At 38.9% G+C, this 19,881-nt stretch overlaps 1 protein-coding gene across 1 annotated transcript in view; it reads left to right on the forward strand.

Moving 5' to 3' along the window:
- FHOD3 (formin homology 2 domain containing 3) overlaps positions 1–19,881 on the forward strand; it is a gene marked incomplete at its 3' end in the record, with an annotated part of 119,984 nt that overhangs the window by 56,160 nt on the left and 43,943 nt on the right. Inside the window, exons 6-8 of the mRNA XM_026081377.1 lie at positions 7,276–7,377; positions 9,759–10,136; positions 13,261–13,386. Of these exons, the coding sequence (XP_025937162.1) occupies positions 7,276–7,377; positions 9,759–10,136; positions 13,261–13,386 (606 nt within the window). The remainder of the gene's footprint in view (positions 1–7,275; positions 7,378–9,758; positions 10,137–13,260; positions 13,387–19,881) is intronic.

The raw sequence follows: 19,881 nt of genomic DNA on the forward strand, positions 1-19,881 counted from the left end.
ATCCATATCATTTCTTGTGTTTTCATCTTCTTTCAACTTGTGGTTTTTGGTGTTTACTCCTGCCTGAAAGACTAGTTGAACGTGTTCTGCCAGTGTAGGATAGAAGAAGGGAAGCAGCAGCAGAAGGGAAAGGAAAAAGCAGCAGAAGAGGCATTTGTTTGTTTTACAGGGGCTTAAGAATTCAGCTATGAATTGTGCTATCCAACCTATGAAAGTGGAATTTCACTCATAAATTGAGGACTATGGCAAGCCATTGCAAAAGAAAGTAAAATTATGTCCACCATGACTTATAAAGACCTCTCCTTGATGGAACATTTTTCATTTTCTATTTGTTCACCTGTAAGGAGTTCAGAGAAGCAGCTTTCCAAGTGCTGTGCAAGAGGGAAAACAGATCAGATGTTTGAATGGAAAAAAAAAAAAAAAAAGCTTTGAAAGTAATGTAAATGTCTTGAAATCAACTGTACTATTTCAGTCAAAATAATATTGTAGGAATAGCTAATGGTCATCTTACTTCACTGAATGTGGCCTGAAGTCCTAGTCAGTAGCTGCTCCTCTGGAAGGCAGTCAAAGTTTAAATGAAAGTAATTTAAAGAAATAATTTAAAGAAACTATATTGAAAAGCACTTGTCTTAATTAGAAAGAGAGCGAGAAAAAAATTTTCCTCATCAGTAATTAACTGCACATATGTTGGTTTTCAGAGGGAGAGGGAATAATGCTCTATAGCTTTGCAGTTTCCTGGTTATTTGTTTTCGAGGTCGCTTCATAGCTTTAAAGTCCCTTTTGTCAAGGGAGTCCAGTGTTCCCTTTTCTTGGCAATTGCAATATATTTCACTCGGTGGGTGATCTAGAAAGACTCAGAAGTAAACTTTGGGCCTTGTCTAATAACCTGCAAAATTAAAAAAGAAATATTTAGTAAGACTTTAATAAAGGTTAGATGAGCCCTACAGAATCAGATATCAAAGGGAGATCATTTAATTCGCTCTTGTCTCATTAAGTTGTATGTGCACTGCATGTGCAAACCAAAATGTTTGTAGTGAAGTTGTGGCAAGACCGTCCCTTTTCAGCTGCTTTATATTCAGACATTAGTACTCTTCTGAATAGCTGTTAGGAGCTATTAGTATTAGACGTTAGTAGCTATTCTGAATTAAAATGATTTAAAGCATATCTTGCACTTTAAAAAGTTCCACTGATACCAAGTAGAGTAAAATCTGGTTCTGTACTCATGCTTATTTTCTGACTTTGTTTCTTTTCCTTCAGTACAGCCTTTGATTTTTCTATTAGATGTATCTTTGTTTTGGGGGTGAGGGAGTGAGGGAAGAGAGAAATCCTTGTGTTTCTGGCTGCAAATTAGTACAAAGAGAGTTTGAGTTTTTTCAAACCACATTCAGTGAAACACTGTCCAGGGAATAATTTGGGGGGAGTAAACAGTTAACAGTAACTCAATAACCCTGTATGCGCTGTTCAGCTCTAGGGACTGCCAAGATGGGTCGCACTTTGTGGTGCTCTGGTTTCTTGCGTAGTCGAGAGTCACTGTCCTCCAAGCGGTGTAATGCCCTGTTTTTAAAATCATCTCTTCTAGCTGTGACTGCATTTACCCGTGCTGGGTGTTTTTAGCAGATGTGGCTTCTAATTCTCAGAGATTGGTTGGAGAGGGCTCACTGACTGTATAAATTGTTTTTCACAAAGGGAAGATACTGATTTTTACTTTTGTGAAAAAGTAGTAAATGTTAGGATGGCTATATGTCTATGTGTATTAGGTATGAGCCTTAGCATCTTATGAACCTTGCTCCTGCGTTCAAATAAACTTGTAGATGCATCCCTTGATGATTATTTGCTTTCGTTAATCTGGAAATCTGTTGTTTATGTCTCTGTGATCTAGAGCAGTTATTTAGTATCAACAGAGCAGGTTTGACAGGTGTTCTTGGTATTTTTTAATTACAAAAGGAGAAAAGATAATCCTTCAGTTATAAAACCTTAGCCTAGATTTCATTTTGATGCCCTGACGATTCTCTATCCATAAACTGCACTTTTATAGTCCTTTTAAACATGCACATATTTTAAAGGGCTATAAATGCTTCCGTGTCAAGCTTTGGTTTCTTCCCATTGAAACAAATGAGCAGCAACTGTACCTTATATGTTTGTTCAGCTCCCATTACTGATGATGCACTTTTTAAAGGTTTGGGTGTTTGGTTTTGGTTTTGTTTTTTATGTAGGTAGTGGAAATCCATTTTAAAGATGAAAATAAACACAATGGTTGTTCTAAAATCTGTTTTCACTGTTTTAAAGCTTTTGTTTAAATCTTTCTAATCTGCTGCTTTCATCATAGAACTGATGTAACCCAGTGGTGGCTTTAGTGTTAGTTGAATATAGCAGGTCCTTCAGCATTAGCTGAAGCCCTCCCTCCCCACCCCAGGATAAATATTTGCCTTTTATTAAACAAGATAAGTTGCTCAGTGCTACTGAAAAACATGCTGACTTCTGCAACCTAGTTTAATTGAAAAGCTCTCTGTGAATCATTTTTCTTAATCTAATGCTACTATTGCTTTGGCACCAAATGTCTATGTATATGTGGGAGAGAAAATGAGTTTTGCCATGTCATCCCTTCTTCATTTCACACAAAAATAAACATACTACTGAAGAATCCAGATGAATTCCCAAATGTGTCTGCTGTTCTGTTTGAGCATCTGACTGACAGTCTTAAATTTATTATAATGGCATCTGTTTTAGTTGGTGTTTTCTTGTTTTAGTAAATCTTTAAGTAAAAATTTTCTTTTTCTACATTTGAGAAAGATTTATCTAGCAATTTTTTTTTTCCATGAGTAGAATATCTATTTTCTAACAGTACGGACAGACAGCCACCGTTACTGCTTTTGTTGAAAAAGTAGCCCACTGAGTTCAACAGCTCTCCTGACCTTGAGCTTACCTATCTTCTCTGATCTGAATCTGATCTGCTTTCAGTGGATAGTCCGGAAGTCTGAAACTGCGAGTTTAGTTGCTGAAAAGACCTTTTCCAAACCTCAAGGATCTCTCCGAAGCATGTCATTTGTTTCCACTATGCGAGTTGCCCATGACCAAGGATGGCTCCCACAGGCTGGGGAGCATGCTGGCCTCTGCGCCGCACAGGCATCTCCACAACGAACCCACAAAGAACCAGCTCCTTCCTCTGGCCCTTCCCAACTCCGTGCTGGGTGCGTACTGTCTTCCTAGGGTTAAGATTAACAGAGGAAGAGAGCTTTGCAATCAAAGAAAAGCTTCTTCTAGCCTTGTGATTTGGAAATCAAGGAGATTTGAGGAAAGAGTCCTTGGCCTAATATGAGAATTATCTGGAATCTCTAAATTTAAGCTTCCAGTTAGAGTTTGAAGGTGGTCTGTAGAGCCAGTGTGCTGCTACTAGATATCTGTAGGGAAGTGAAGACTTCAGTTAGCTTCCACCCTCTGTCACAGCAGTAGGTCAGTCATGTGACTATATAGATTAGCTTTTCTGGTGAGAGTTAAAAAAACCTCGTTTTCGTGACTGTCCATCTCGAATCTCAGCATCTGTCTCTGGCGCAACAGGCACAGCTGTCACCTATCAGCAGCCTTGGAGCTGCCTGTCTGCCAAGTCAGATGCTCTAATACCCATGCAGCACCTGATGCTCTAATACCCATGCAGCACCTCCATTTTGTACTTACGAGCTCTGTGGATGTATGCATGAGTACCTATGCTCGCTTCTTAATGTCCACCCAGTTGATTCAGTTTTCTTTTATTTTTGCAGTTCAAAAATATGTGCGATAATCAAGAATAAATGGTCTTCCTCCGAAATATTCAACTCTGAAACAGTACCCATTATGAATATGTTAATGTCTGATTATACACCGTACAACTGTGCCGCATAGGATTGCTCTACATGCTCTACATGCCTAGTTCATTTGAAATATGATATACTCAAATAATATACAAAGGCAGGGGTTATCGCTCATATTCCAGTCAGAATCTGTGCTATGATTGGATTTGTTGCTAGAACCACAGCCTCATTCAATACAGGGAGTGGTATTTTATGGCCTCAGCCAGTCGTTGGATTTTTAAATGATCTGCTCCTTCAGCAAGTCATAACCCCTGAGAAGCCGGGCTCTTGACTGTTTTGCTTCCCAAGATGAAATTGCAGATAAACATCATGGCATGCAGAAGTACTCCCTTCACGTGACACTGAATAGTCCTGACCCATCAGGAAGGAGGATGGGGCTAAACATTTCCTTCAGCTCCATGTAGGTCACATCGTCTCCCAGTCTTAGCCCTGTTTCTCGGGGTAGGTTTGGAGCATTTCTCATGGAGCATATCTCTACCCACAGGACTGGAACCAAAGCTTACAGGTCCCCAAGTAGTCCTTACATGGAAATGGTTTTCGGTTCCGGTGATTGACTCCAAGGTGAAATTAAGTCCCTGTCTTATTGCTAAGCCTTCAACACACAGATGTTTTGTACAGTTTACCTGAAAGAAGGATGTATTAAAAAAGCTAAATTGCTTTAAGCATAGGAGAAGCCTAGCCGTCTTGTATGACAGTACATTCTGTAGAGTGATCTCTGCTTTAATCATGTTTTTAAGGAAATGCTAGTGCCTATACAAAATGTTTTATTGATGGCCCTGGAAACTGAGATATCACAGCTCAGTTTTCTGGTTTGTTTTTGAACTGATAATCCAAGGAACTGGCCTTAATCTGAGCATTTTTATTACAGTTCTAAAGGCTGCTTGGTTTTCCATTTGTCTTTGAAGAAAACTAGGCCTTCCAGAGTAAGTGAGATGTAGTTTGGGGGTTTTTTGGTGCGGGACTGTTCATATATCCTAATTTTATAAAGCTGATCATATATAGGCTTAATTTAGGAAGTTTTCTTATTTCTAATTAAGCTAGTTGTATGGGAATCAGATTTTCCCAATAATGGATTAGAGCAATGCTTTGCAAAGCAGTAAAAATCAGAGTACTGTATTTTAGTTGATTATAGCTCACCGGTAATGTATTCTTCACTCGTTATATGCTTTTTACACAGAAGGTCRGCATTTTCTGAATGAATGTCTAAAGTTAGACTACTAAGTATATATTGAGTTCCAAACGTTTTAGATTTTTTTCTAGGCAAATTGACTGTTGGGTAAGAGTAGATTCAGGGCTTTAGGTACCAGTTAAATAACCTAGTCTAATAAATAATGAATACAAAAGCTTTGAAACTTGGGGAAGAGAACAGCTTTCCTTTCTGGTAAATGAAAGCCTCAGCATCAAGACCTAAAGACTGTAGATTCAGGGTTATAATTGCAAGATTTAAAAGCGGATGACAAGATCTCAAGGCAAACATCCCTCAATACGTCCCTCAGCGCTAGCTTAGGGAGCTGATGGTGCTGTGTTCTGTGGTGATCCTTGTCGTGAGCTCATCCTCTCTGGTTTTGAATGCTTTTTCTCTCTCCCCAGCTTCCCTTGCCATTCAGTACAAATATAACGCTGATAGTTCCCAGCTCAACTCCTACCATATAAAGTTGCAATGCATTCACTTTAAAATCCCGTCCTTACTGCTGTTCGCTTAGGTGAACGAAAATACATACTTAGAGAATCCTTTCAGATTTGTAATATCCATCATATCCAATGAGTATTTCACTTACAATTCTGGGCATTTGGAGACATTTGAGGGGGGCAAGGAATTTGATGATATGGATCTGGAAGCCTCCTGGTGACAGCTGAAAACAGGGTGGCCACTGGGCAATTCATATTAGCAGTAGCCGTGCTATCAGCATTATAGGATGCACTGTGCTCTTATCAGAGAAACAGCATCTCCCAGAGCTTCCTGTTTTATTGCCCAAATGTGATTGTTATAGGAATGGCAGGGTTTTTTTTGTTTGTTTGTTTTTGTTTTTTTTATGCTTGTGTATACATGTGTGGAAGTCAGGAGATGTGTCTGTAGGGAAAGGTTATGTTTGTGGGGAAAGGAAGGGGGATGGAGAGATGATCTGCTACAACTAACATGGCTCCGTCACAATGTTACCTTAGGAATGGTTAACACTTTTTAGATATTTGTTAGGCTGTTGGAAAAAGTTCCAGGTGCTGCCATCTTCCTGATTATTAATAGTTTAAACTTACATAACTTCATGCAAATGCAAGAAACTTTGGATCGACCCTTTGCATAATGCTCAATGATGTCATGATCTCACATTATCAATATTCTCTTTTCTTATGACRTGGAAGCATGCTAATTTTAAATGGAAAAAAATGCACAGAACATCCCATTAGAATTACMGAAAAGAAAACCAGTTTTCAGGAAAATGGATGGAATATGAGTGTGCTATAAAACTTTGTTACTGTTTGTATGCTTTATTTTATTTTTTTGCATGGAACACACCTACTCTTATTCATCATTAAATCAAGTTGAGAACTGGATCAAATGCAACTGAAAAAGAAGTCCAAAAAAAAAAATATTTTCTAAATTCTCCATGAGTCCGTTGATTTGGGGAGGAAGAGGCATAAATGGGAGGGAGTGGAGGCAGACAATGTAGCCTTCTTTTTTTGTTTAATATAGTTTTCTTTTTACTTATGTGGTTTGTAGGTTATGGAGGCTTTATGCGTTATAATTTTTTTCTGCTGGACTGACCGCTGAACCAAAGCCTGCTTTGACAAGCAGCTAATGATTCTTTACTTAAATAATTCACGTACTGGCATCCGATAACTAAAATAATGCTATTTGCAAATAGTCCTGAACTGGACTTTCTGTTAACTTTCTGTTATTTCTAACTTAATGTTTCATTCTATCTTAATGTTTCATCTCATTCTATTTTCTGGTTCAGCTGCTTAACAGAAATGTTTTATTTGTGTTAATTTGAAAGTGTGATGTCCAGTGCCAGTTTGATTCAGCTTGTACTGTGCTTTAAGCCAAACTGATACAGCTTAATACCTTATAAATTGAACGTTGATATTGTCATGAATGCTTTCCATTAATGTCTGTGCAGGTAGTGGAGCAGCAGAAGTAGAGCTGAGCTCCAGAAAAAAATGGTGTAACAAATCTTGGTGTCTTAAGAATTACTAATAAAAAAAAGTAAATAGGTAGATGGTAAAATTCATGTATTGCTAGCCACCCTTGTGCCAACACATACCTACTGGGAAGATGTAGAGGGCTGTTTGCCTACTGCCACAGCTCCCCCCTCCTTGTTGCCCTCCATTTCTAGCTTCACTGAGTTTCTTTTTCCAGTGACTTACATCATTTTCTCTTTCACCTTCTCTCTTTTTGTCCCACTGTGTGCCTCTTTCCTTGATTTGACCTCAGAGAGGAGGAAGAGTCTGAAGAAGAGGAAGAAGAACAGCCAGTTACAGAGCCCAATACTGAGGATGAGGGGGAGAAAGAGGCCAGTAGGCAGGTCGAAGCCAGGTACCAGGACTCAGTGTCGTCCCTGCACCTTTCCTCGGCTCTGCAGATCCTGGCATTAACTCACCACCCCTTTTAACTCACATTCCCAGATTTCCTTTTAAAGCCACCCTCCAGGAAATTTTTTTGAGTCTAAAAGCTTTGCTGTTGTGCGTGCTAATGGCAACACATTTAATTATATCTGCTCAATGCTGGAAGAACCGTTTGCACTCACTCACTCTTGATTACTTTGGTACAAAATGAGTAACAGTCACACATCATAAAAACTTTTAGCAGAGAGCATAACTTTTTTTGAAGCATGGCTTAGGCCTATCCTTTTTGTTAGAGCAATGCTGAAATATTACAATGCTTTATTGAGTTAGGCTACTGCTTGGTTTCTTAGGTTTTTATTGTTATCCCTATTTTTGTGCTATAACCTCATTAGCAATATCTGTCAATATGGAGAAGATTGCCATTTTTTGAATACTGCTTTTGATTTATTTCAATTTTGTTCATTTTTTAATAGGAGAGAACTACCCAGAGGTAAAGCTGATAGACATATATCATTTTGTACATATATGCACATCTGTGTGTATATACGGATATAAACAAACCAGCTATCAAAACAATATTCTCATGTAAAATTTTCCACTTATTTCAGAGGTATATATGGATTTGGCATCTGGCAACTTTATTGTAATAAATTGGAAAAAAAGGAAATACGGTCTCTCTTCCAGACAGCCATTTGATTTAAGTTAAATTGTTTGGCTTTGCAACTCGGCAAATGAGATTGGATTTTTTTTTTTTTTTTTTAAATCAACCACATTCATGCAGACACTGTACAGCATGGAAGGAAGAAAGGAAACTGTTTAATGTGCAAATTCCAAAGAAAATACTGTACTGTTGTTATTAATATCTTCCAGTCTGCAAATCTAGCCAAAGGTTGCCTGAAATTTCAAAATTAAGTGATAATTTCCTCAAATCCAAAAGCTTAATAGTCAAAGCTAAGACAGTAAATCAGATGAATATACTAAATATTGTGAAAAAACATAGAGTTTAGGAGCCATATAAAGGGCATAATGTGCTTATAGGACATCATTCTTTTAAAAGAATAGTCACTTTGAGATGGTGGGGTGATACTCAGATGACTTTCCTAAATACCTCCTTTCACTGTCACTGAAGTATAACAGAAATGGTTGATATTCTGGCCATTTATTTTAAATCCTGTCAGGAAGGGTAGGAGTAGTCTGGCTTCAGTGATTGCTCTCATGCACAGCTGGTGAAATAGGTGAAGGTTTCCAGGCTGCCCTGTGCGTTTCTGTTGTGAGAATGATTACCAGGTGAACAATTAACTTCATAATATCCTATGTGACTTATATTTTTGTTACTTACTCTGTGGCAAACACACACTCTCCAGCAAAGGTCCGGTTGTTTGTACACTGTGTAGGTGGAGGGCAGAGGTGGTCTAGGGTAAATCGAACCCACTGCCTGCCAAGCAACACAGCCCAGAGCCCTTGTGCAGTGCTTATGCTGGAGATGGTGGTGGTAGCAGGTATCCAGGAGTGCATATCCCGTGGCTTTTCACCTGTCTTGCCRTTTTTCCTTCTGTAGTTCAACAGCACCTACCTACGTTAGAGCAAGGTGGGTGTGTTTTCCGTTGCACTAAGTAGCTCTAATGGTCTTTATCTAACACCAGCACAGAGATCGAATGGGATGCTGACACTCATAAATTAGTGGCTTCACACCTAGGCAAACCATTTGGTAAGATGTTGCTTTTAAAATAGCTTTAAACCTTAATTTTGACAGAAGAATGCTTATTGGGCACTTTTCATTTTCACCTTTGGATGAGTGTTTCTGGGTTTTTAATAAAAATATCAATTTGCTGGGGAGGATGGTAATCAGATACCTGGGCTTCAGGAGTCCTCATGCAGACAGTGTCTTAATGTATCTTTGCTCTACGTGTCAGATCATCCAGCGTGTTGAGACTGCTTTGTGCCGCTCTGATGATGCTTCCAATCTAACAGGCCATGTGAAAATAGTGCAGAAAACAGTTGTGAAAAGGTTCATGAAAATACAATTCCAATCAAAATTCAGACTCCGAGTTCTGAAAGTCTGTGGATTAAATCCCTTCCATTCCTTTAAGCTGAATTCCTCCCTGTTCTCAGTTTTTCTGACCCCAAGAAGAATCCTACTAGGATACAAAGATTTGAATATCTTTAACTTAAAAAAAAAAAAAAAAAAAAAAAAGAGGGAAAGAGAGAGATTGTCTACATTTAGGGAAGTTTTTGTTTGTTTGACTCTCCTAGCCTTTATTTTTTCCCAAAACACTATGATCTATTGATCTCTCTTTTCCCTGTTTCTCTCTGCCTTTCTCTTCCCTTCCTCGCAACATTTTCCTCCTGCAGTGGGGTCCCAGCTGCCCACGAGGTTACGAATGAGAACCTTTCACAGTGCTCTGATGCTTCAACCGTCTCAAGTGCAATTTCTCCAGCCGAGAGGCCTCTTCCCTGCTCTAGAGCAAAGAGCTCTTCCAGCAGCTCCTCTTCTTTGCCTGATTCATCTGTCTCCCATCATAATTCTGTTCATTCATCACCATCCTCACCTGCGACAGTTTTGCTAAACTCTTCCCAAAATTCATCAGCATCCATTACTCCAAAGGCATCTCCAACGGTAGAGAAATTACCTTATGTACCACATACCCCTTTTCACCTCTTCTCTTATGACTTTGAAGAGTCTCCAGCATCTGTGAAAGAAAAGGAAGCAGAGGTGATAAGGGAAAACAGGTAGATTTTATGCAGCTGACATTAATTTTTAGTTAAATGAATAACACCTTTTGAGAGTTTTATAGTGGTAATAACGTGCTCTCTGTGTTGTATTATTTCCAGAACATACTGTATTAGTTTTAGTCATGTAAGCCTATATTTTGATTTGATTGATATTCTCCCCTTGCCTTTGTTGCCTTCATTTCATCTTATTCCTCTTCAAGGTCTACGGTTAATAAGTAACCTGGCCTCCTCTGTACAGCAGTAGATAAATAATGTGTGATTTGGGAGATCATGTGTAGGAACATTATTTTCCTGTCATTTACAACAGTGTAATTTGCAGGCATGATTTCTTGAAAATTAATGGAGCTCTTCTGATACAGAACTGCAAGAGATCAGATCGGCACATGGAATTCAAGGTTGAAATCCTGGCTTCAAAGGCTGAACTGCCAAATCTTGAATTTGCTGTTAGATTATGCTGCATATCCCTGTCACATGCAATTTCAGCTTGTGCTTGTAACAAAGATATATATTGAACCTTATAAAGAACATATAGTGCTTGGAATAGACAGTTTTCCCTCCATAACGTATGGTCATATTCAGCGGCTCATACCTTTCTTTTAATTTTTAATTCTAATTTTTAATCTCCCTATCCTACCCATTTGAAAACATGTAAAGCTTTTTGTTTTGTCTCAATCTATTTAGCAATAAAACAGATGACAATAGATAAAACAGAAAGCAATGCTAGAGAATTGCCTTTAAAAGTTGACATTTTTTAGCTTCCTTTCCCAATGATCAGTTTGATGTTATAAATGTACACATATATTATGAGCATATTTATTTCTTCCTTTCTGCAGTAGTCCTTCTGAATTTCTGCATATGAACAAATATTTTGATTCCTTTGATCTTTTAATTTTCAATCTTTCTCTTCTAATAGGTGGGTGGGTTTTTCTGCTGGTTTTTCATTTCTCTGAGAAGCCTGTAAATCCAAGTAACTGTTGATAAAGGACTTAGTTCAGATGTCTTTCCTTGAACTCTGGGATTCCTCCAAATTTACATTTTCCTGCATATTTGCCATTTTCCCTTAGGCCTTTCCCACTCCTTTATTGTGCTCTCATTATTGCTGCTGTTACAGTTATACTTTTTAGAGAGAATATGTAAGTACATTTTTAAATACCCCCTGTTCCTGCAATATTTAGTATTTCTGCAGCGAATTTTTTTCCTCTGACTCTCCTTGTGCTTCTCTTTATCATATAAGGTGGAGGGTGTGATGTAAGGGAGGATTGTGTTGGGTTTATTTGGAGAAAAAAGAGGGAAAAGCTTGTGTGAGTTGGGCAGGGATGTGTTCATAAAAGAAGTAAATGCCTGAATATCTGGGGTTTCTGCAGAGGGAAGGCTTCTGGGATGAGGCCAGTGCAGTTTGCATTGGTATATCAGACATGACGGGAAAATGGAAGTAATAGCAACCACCAGAAGAAGGTCAGAGAGAGAAACATGGTATACAGGATGCAGACTTAAGCTGATGCACAGGTTTTGACTTGCTACTGTCCCAGCTTCTCTTTTGCTGTCTAAACTTGATTTTGAGGGATACCACATCCATGTTAGTCCCTCTAAATTTGATTTTGCTAATACTCGTTGCTCTAAGCCTGTAGAAGGTGTGTTGTCCCCATTTTTAATTGGGGGTATCTTAACTTTGGCCTCATTGAAATTCCCTACTCTGAAACAAGATTCTGCACTGTGTCAGCTTTTTCAAGGGCCAGAAGAAGAGAAAAGTAAAACATAATCAATAAGAAGGTTTCTGTATAAAGCATGATTCCTTCCATTATATATATATAAATCCTAACTGAAATTTATTCTGATTTTAACACTGGCCGTGGCAGTCAGCAATGCTGTTGTACCCTAAGGAATGAAGCCTGAAACTCTGGATGAAATTTTGCATGACTAAATGAGTGAGTTAAATGGAGCTCAAGGAAAAACAACAAGCATTTTCAAATAGAATTGCTGAGTGAAGAGAAATTACTTAGTGCTGACGCATGTCAGAGAAGAAGAGGCAGAGAAAGGATAAGATAAAAGAGGGTGTATCATGCATTGTGAATTATAATAAAGAAAATGAAGTTTTCCTTTTTCCTGAACTGACTTTTGTCATTTGGATGAGTTGGCCATGTAGACTACTTTACCCGCGGAGCATCATATGCTTTCCAAGCGGGAAAATGATATTTTCTGTGAAAAGAAATGTTAACATTTTTCCGGATCAGGAATCTCTCTGTCTCCTTGACAAGCCATTTAAATACAATGGTTAAAAGGCCCAGCAAAGCAATACCATTGCCTTTTCTGTTCACTACAAGAGCCAGGATGAAAACATTGCTACAAGGGACTCTGGGGAAGTGACCCATTCCAAGAGTCCTGGAAGCAATTTCTCTTTGATCAGCAAACTCTCATTGAAGTCAAGTTTTTTGGGTTTTGTTTTTTTTTTAAATAGAGCAAATGGCTGGTAGAAATTCCTAAAGCCATGCTTCCGGAGACATGTCTTTTTAACCATGGTGATGATTTTTTACAGACATTGTAAGATATGGCACATAAGCTATGACTTATGTTGGAGGAGGGGAAAGCAAATATATACTGCCTGCTTTAACTGAAAAGAATGTGGATGCTTTTCATTTGTAACACAAACGTTCGCCAGTCATATGCGTCCGTGTTCAGATGATGCCTGGGGAATGCTGCCCTTAATTTCACTAGGAACGAATACTGCTGACATGTATCATTTCAGTCCCTTTTTTAATGGCCAGGTATCAGCTCCAAAACCAGCGAATAAATCTGAGTAATTGAACAGTGATTTAAGTATTCCAACTTCAAACAGTCACTTAAGAGGACCATTCTGATCTCTCATTAATCTCCATACCAATAGCTCAGTATTCAAATCAAGTATTTCCATGGTATGGTTTATATTAAAAGGAGATGACAGGCTACATACATTGAAGTTGGGGTTAGAGGAATATTTTCAGAAGCTGGATGTCTGGAAAGTTCTGGGGTATGGCAGCATTCCCACCCCTTAAACAAGGTTTGCTGTTGCATGTCTGCTTGCTGACTATTCCTTGTCTCTCTTTCTGTCTCTCCCTTTCTGCTGTTTTTCTTCTCACCACTTCAGGTACAATAGCTATGGCAGCAGCTCTTACTCTTCTCCGCGACCTTACTCTGGATTGAGTGCCCCTACAACACCCACTTCTCGTTATGGGACCACTCTGTCACCACCTCAGGAGACCAAATCGGACAGGTTTGTATTTTAATCAGCATTTTGACACAGTTGCTTTGGACAGAGGGTAAAGGAGAAACGTTTAAGTTGCTCTGAATGAGTATTGGAAATATCTTCTAGCCAGATCAATCCTAATATTGGGAAGAGAATGTACAAAAAGCTAGAAATGTTCTTTTCCCTGCTCATTCTCGAGTCGCTGTTTGCAGAGTTAGTGTTAAAGGCTGGATCTATTTCCACTCCACCTCTGCGTCCACTTAAAATGGATAAAACAGACTTGTCTTATACTAATGCTGTTCTAAGTATTAGAAGGTGAATTTAAGCACATTTTATTTCTTTTTTTTTTTTAATCAGTTTAGACTGATTTACTTCCGCTTATATCATCTTAAATCAAGAATAAGATCTTGGAAATCTGTGTTTAGCTCAGAATTTCCTAGTCCATAATTTTGTTCTTCCTTGAAAATACATCTTATACCTCATAGTTAATCAAGGGCAAAAATTTTCTTGCTACGAGTAGAGGAAATTCTCACTAACCTATCGGCTATCATGTCACTTAAAAAAAAAAAAAAAAGTAAAAAACACTACAGCAAAACGCCAGCAATCTTTGACCAATCAAAATACTACGGTGAATTATGTAAGGTGCTTATGGCGGGGGAAGAGGGGAAGATAGAAAGAATGTTATGGTTACATGAAAGAAATTCTTCTTAGCAAGAGATTGGGACCACCAAAAGGTAACTGATCATTACTACTTGAAAGTAAATGACAGCTTCAAAGGATGTTGTGCTGAGTTTAAGGAGAAAACATAGAAGTTTTAAATTACACTACTATCAAGATAATTTAATTTTAAAGAATTTCTAGTTTGGCCAGATGGGTTCAATGTTGTATGTTGCCAAATTGGCCTCTAATTCATAAAAATTCCATCTCCACTCAGTTCTTCTGAGCTGAGGACTGTTTTCCCAGGCTCTTTTGACTATATTCCAATTAATTTTTATTAATGATGTTTAGGTATCTATACATAGGTATAGAAATACATGTATATGTGTTTGTGTACGTATATATGTTTAAAACTACCTATTGCGTCACATCTTTTCCAGTCCACTATTCAGAGTGGGTCAAGTTAGGCTAAGTATTTCCAGCCGTGAATATTGATTTCATCCTTTTTCTCAGGTGAATAATTATATTAAGTTTATCTTTGGCGAAAGGCATCATTTTTCATTGCTCATCTTCCTAGAGCAACCTTGCTTGGTTTGTCTTTCCTGATCTGATTTAAATTATTGCCAACCTAAACTGGAATAAAAAAAATCAAAATGAGCATTTTCACCTGCTTTTGCATTATAAAAATAGGTGCAAGATAAGCCAGAATTACAGCCATCCCCTTGCTTTTGAAATTATAGCTTATTAAGGCTCAGCTCTTGTAAGCCTCTGATTGCTCCTGCAGAAAAGAATCCCCAAAGTGGTCAAATATTGAGATAGCTAAAGATAGTTGGGGCTATCTTGCAGGAGGCTGATCACACTGGCCTGGAGTCTGTAAGGGAAGTAAGCTTTCATTTCAGCATGTGCGTAAGTGCGTTGCTGGTTGGGAGCCAAAGTGCCTTGGCCCCACAGGATGAAGCTGTAAAATTTGCAGATTCATAGATAATAAGGCCAGAGGGGAGCTCTGTAATCGTCTATTCTGACCCATAATGTGTCTCTCAGAAGCTAAATGAAAGCACGCTGTACCTTCCCTTGTTTTAACGTGACAGTGCATGACTTCTCCTGGAAAGCATTCCAGTATTCACCATCACTGCTAGGAAAATAATTCATTTTTTGGAGGCATTTTTGTCTAGCTGCATCTTCTAGCCATTACATTTTGTTCTGCTTTTCTCTGCAAAATCGGAGAACACTCTGCCTTCAACAGGCAGTGCTCTTTTACATGTTTAAGTGCCTGAACGCAGTGCTTGGAGTTGCATCTCTGCCTTTCCTTCAGGCTGCGTTTACTGCTTTCAACCTCACATGGTAAAATCTCTTTCCTCTTATTTAAATTTGTAGCTTGCTATTCATGGCAGTTGAGCTCCCTAGTATTTGCACATTCTTATCTTTGAGGGGTTCTATGGACTAACACGTTTTGTTTTTGAGTCTCCAAGAGGTGTGAAAAATGCATATGTTGCCTGCAGAATAGACATGGTTGTTTCTTAAAAGATAATGAAATTTGCAGGTTCAGGGTTCATACTGCTGTTTTGCATCATGCCGTGTTATTTCTGGGTGCACTGCAGTTCCAGATGTATTGGTCAGCCGGCTCTAAGGACATGCCTGTTTTGAAGAAGGGCAGAAGCATGCTTTTACTTTGTTGTCCTGAAATATATGAAGTGCAGAGATGCACGTGCAGGGATCTATGGATAGCATTTTGCTCATTATAGAGTAGATTGTATAATGCATGTTACATTCATCACTAACTAGTAAGTGGAAAATATTGTGAAACTTTTCAGTCTTCTTTCCATGGTGTTTGCCTTAGATTATGTAAACACTATTTCCTATCTCCTGATGGTAAAAATCTACACAGATTCAGACAAAAAAAAAGCTAAAAGCTGAGGAGGGCAAGGAGGGAGAGGAAGACACTTGATAAGAAGCAGATGCATATCTGTGGTTAGCTCCAAGGTGAGTTTTCTGCTTTCAGCTTATGATTACAGTTATCCAAGGACTTCATAGAAAGATCCCTGTCTTTTATCATGTAGGGAAGAGCTTCACATGCAGTTCCTGGTACTGTTTTTCTGACCTTAGCAAATGAAAAGGAAGGAAGGAAGAGCATTTAGAGCAGTGCCCGACAGAGTGATTCATGGTCCATTGGGTTGAAGCAACAGGCCTCTCAAAACTTTGGCTGCATTTTGCTTGGGTAAACAAGAGCTACAACTTAGGTGGAAAGCAGCAGTGCGGTTGACATGTTGACATTCATACTTTTAAAACCCTCTTTGGCTAAAATCAGGAGGGATCAAGAAGAGTGGTATAATTCAGTGCAAAAGTAACTAGATTTTGTTCTTTGAAATACACATAATGTTATATATTTGTGATTGTACATCAGAAGAAAAGGCTTACTTTACTGTTTCTTGGTTTCTAAATTCAGCTGCAGCCTTTTGCCAACTTCTTGCAATACTGTTCTTTCCCTCTCATTTCTCTGGGTCCCCTGTGGAGAGCCATGTTTCTAAAATGCATTTTGCCGCAATGGGAATCCTGCCGAAGGAGGGCAGATTACAGGGCACTTTCTGTTCAGTACCTTATTGAGAAAGAAAAAAGGATACTGGTTCTTTCATAGCACTGTGCTCAGGAAGCTTCCTCCCAATGCACAGGAGAGGTACCCCAGCCCTCCAGTTTTAGACTGCCAAAGGCTATTTTGCTCCATAACTATACTGCTCCCACTCTTCATGTCTTCATGAGTAATCACCAATTAACTCTCCCCCTGCCTTCCCAAATGAAAAAGTTTTATCGATCTCAGTTTCATAATCTCATACATTTTGCTAGCAAAGGGGAATAGCAAGACATTGCTGGAGCATACCAGGGAGAAAAGTACTTTTTTTGGAGCTCTGAATTGCCTTCTTGTTTGGGGGAAGATTTTTTTTTTTCAAGACTCCTCCAGATTTCCTTGTCTTGAGCTCATATCTAGGCTATTTCTGTTTAGCCAAAGATCACCTTCTCAAATTCACAATCTAGTATGGTCACTGAAATTGAAAGCTGCAGACTGGAATCTACAGTTAACTGTGCATCACTGAAAAGTTGGGGTATCAACCTCATTACTTGCAAAGCTTCACAACCCCTCACTGTGTTTTAGTGTTGAAGTATATGTGTCTTTTTCACAGCCATAGTTAGAGGAGATGCTGAAGGAGGCCTAAATGCTGAGGCCAGAGCTCCTTCGTTCTCCACCAGCTTTAATTCATTCCATTGCCAGAAAAATATCTTTTGTTTCCCACTGGTGTGTTTGCCAAGGTAGGTTTCTTCTGATTCATTTGCCAGGAGACAGTTCCCACTGGGCTTGATAGCAGGAATTCATAGTTCCCCTGCCTCTGTCTGCTAAACCATGTGCCAGAAAGTTCAACATGCAAGCCGCCACTTCTCAGTCCTCCTGCCCTACCAGTATGAGCTTAGGCTCCACCTCTGCTTGGTCCCTCTGCAGTTCCTCCAAATCTCCAAGCTTGGGAAGGGCCTGTATGACACTTTCAAATTATTCCTGTTTGATGCACCCTCCAACTTTCTCAGACTATTAGGAAATAGACTAAGAAAGAAGAAACATGTCACATCTCACTGCCTGTCTTCTGACTTTCTTGTTTTATGGCCTGTGGCACTACATTACCTTGAGCTCCCATGAAGCACAGCCTTGAACAGAGTGGTCAACTCCATCTTCTTGTATGTCTTTTAAGGGTAAATGTACCACACAGTTTATCCTTCAGGATAAACTTCATGTGTATTTCTACAACGTGCACATAGGCACTAAGCTTAGCAGGACTAGATCATACACAATTTTTTCTTCACTGAGTTTAAAGATACTTTAAAAATCATACCAGAAACCTAAACAGAAAAAATGCAGCAAAAGTCTGTAAATAGTTTTCCTTTGAGTTTTGTCCCCTTTCTGGGTGCTTGAAACAGTGATTTTTGGCAGTCTGGTTCTTCTTCAGACTTGTGTCTCTTAAAAAAAAGAAAATCCTTGAGAATGTTAAACAGCTTTTTGATTTAGACCTTCTACTAAAACTCAATATAACTGTAATTGTCTACGCCACCAGAGACGTGCTGCTGGACAAAGTTTCTTGGCAGGTTCTCATAACTCCTTTTTCTTTTCTTTACTTTTTCTTTTCTTTTTTTAAATTAGCCATCTATCACTAATCTGCACCCTGGAGTTATCTTACTCCAAATGTTGAATGCTAGGGAAAAGCAAGCAGCCTATGAAACAAAACCCATTGCACAGTCTCTTCGCCCAGGAACAGTTTCCCTTTTCTTGGCTTTATATTCTTTCTGCTTGTACCATCTTCTGTCTTTTTTATTATATACTCTGGAACTTTGGAAACAGAGACAGTGGCTGCTTTTTCTTGTGCTGAATCCCAAGCCAATTTTTCACTCTGAATAATATAATGGGGAAGTAGGATGGTTGTTGGTTGTAGGTCGAGTTTGCCCCAGACCACTTTATTGCTGAGGTTGTTTTAGGAAATGCCACCTTAGGAATTATATGGTGATTTACAATTTGGGAAGCAGTGGTCGCTTACGCTGGCTCAGTTGCTGTGCAAGCAGCCTTGCGACGAAGGTGTGCACATTGCTGGCTGAACACCCTGTGCGTGGGGAGGACGCACGGCACTGCAGGTGCCTGCCGTGTCTAGTGGGACTTTGCAAGCCACCTCCAACTGCTCTGGGACTCACATTAGGTCCAAAGCTGCCCCTCAGCCTCCGTTCTGGTCCAAGACACAAACACCGTGTAAAAACTGTGACCATCAGGCTGCAAAAGAATAACGTTCACATATAAAGTCCTTGCACACTGCCCTGGCTCTGCACAGCGATAGCTTCTTGTTATCGCTTTGTTTTTCTGCAGCCTTGCGGGCCTGTTAAAAGTCTGACGTTAATCACTTCTCCTCCACTTGGCGATTCTCAAGTTTCTTTCTCAAAGGAACTATTAGTCGGTAGTTTTATCTCTCAATTTTTTGTTTATTTTTGAGAGAAGTTTTGTAAAGATTCCTCCAGTAATGTTTAGTCTGTTTGCAAATTCTTATATCAACACACTTTTGAATTTGCCATGTCATGTAGAGAGACATAACACAAGCAGAGTGGCTTTAGCTGTGAAAAGCAATATGGCTCGTGGCAGCTTTGCTTCCTCTTTTGTCTCTTTCTGAGCTGAATGGTGGATTTCTTTTGTTAAAGCCAAGAGACATTTAGAATTGCTTAGGGTCTGTTTTAGACTCAGAGCTGCCTTCTGGTGTTCCCTCCTTCTAAGGTTCCCATGACTGCTGGAGCAGGAGCACTTCAGAAAACTGGCTAATTAGTGCATCCTTATTAAGATTATTAATGACTCTGGTCCTTGTTATATTAAAGAAGATCCTGAATATTAACCTTATGACCTAAAGGGATTTCCTCTCTTAAGTCATGTGTTCATTTTTTTTTAGCTCCTAATATATATATTTGTATTTTGTATTCTTGCTATAGATACACAGCTCCATTTAGTGAGTTTAAAAAGTTCAGCTAGCAGGGGGAAATGTAGCCCCAAAAGAAGAATATTTCAAAGTTGACATAAATGAAGAACATTTGAGGTTGATAATTGCAATTTTGCTGTAATAAAAAGGCTTAGAATAAGACAGAAATACTTTCTTCAGTTTTCAATGAGAATGTCATAGCTCAAGTCTCTTATTCACTTTAACAACGTACAGTGTATCTTTTATCTAGTCTGTGATGGAGTATTGTCAGAAAAGTGCAAGTACTTGCAAAAAAGTGTGATATATCTTGTATCTCACTAACTTGTGTTTTTTAATAATGGTTACTAATTCACTTGTGTGTTAAAGGCAGTAGGTCAGTTTA

The sequence above is a fragment of the Apteryx rowi genome, unplaced genomic scaffold (assembly GCF_003343035.1).
Source record: "Apteryx rowi isolate R43461 unplaced genomic scaffold, aptRow1 scaffold_1163, whole genome shotgun sequence".
Classification (NCBI taxonomy): Eukaryota; Metazoa; Chordata; class Aves; order Apterygiformes; family Apterygidae; genus Apteryx; species Apteryx rowi.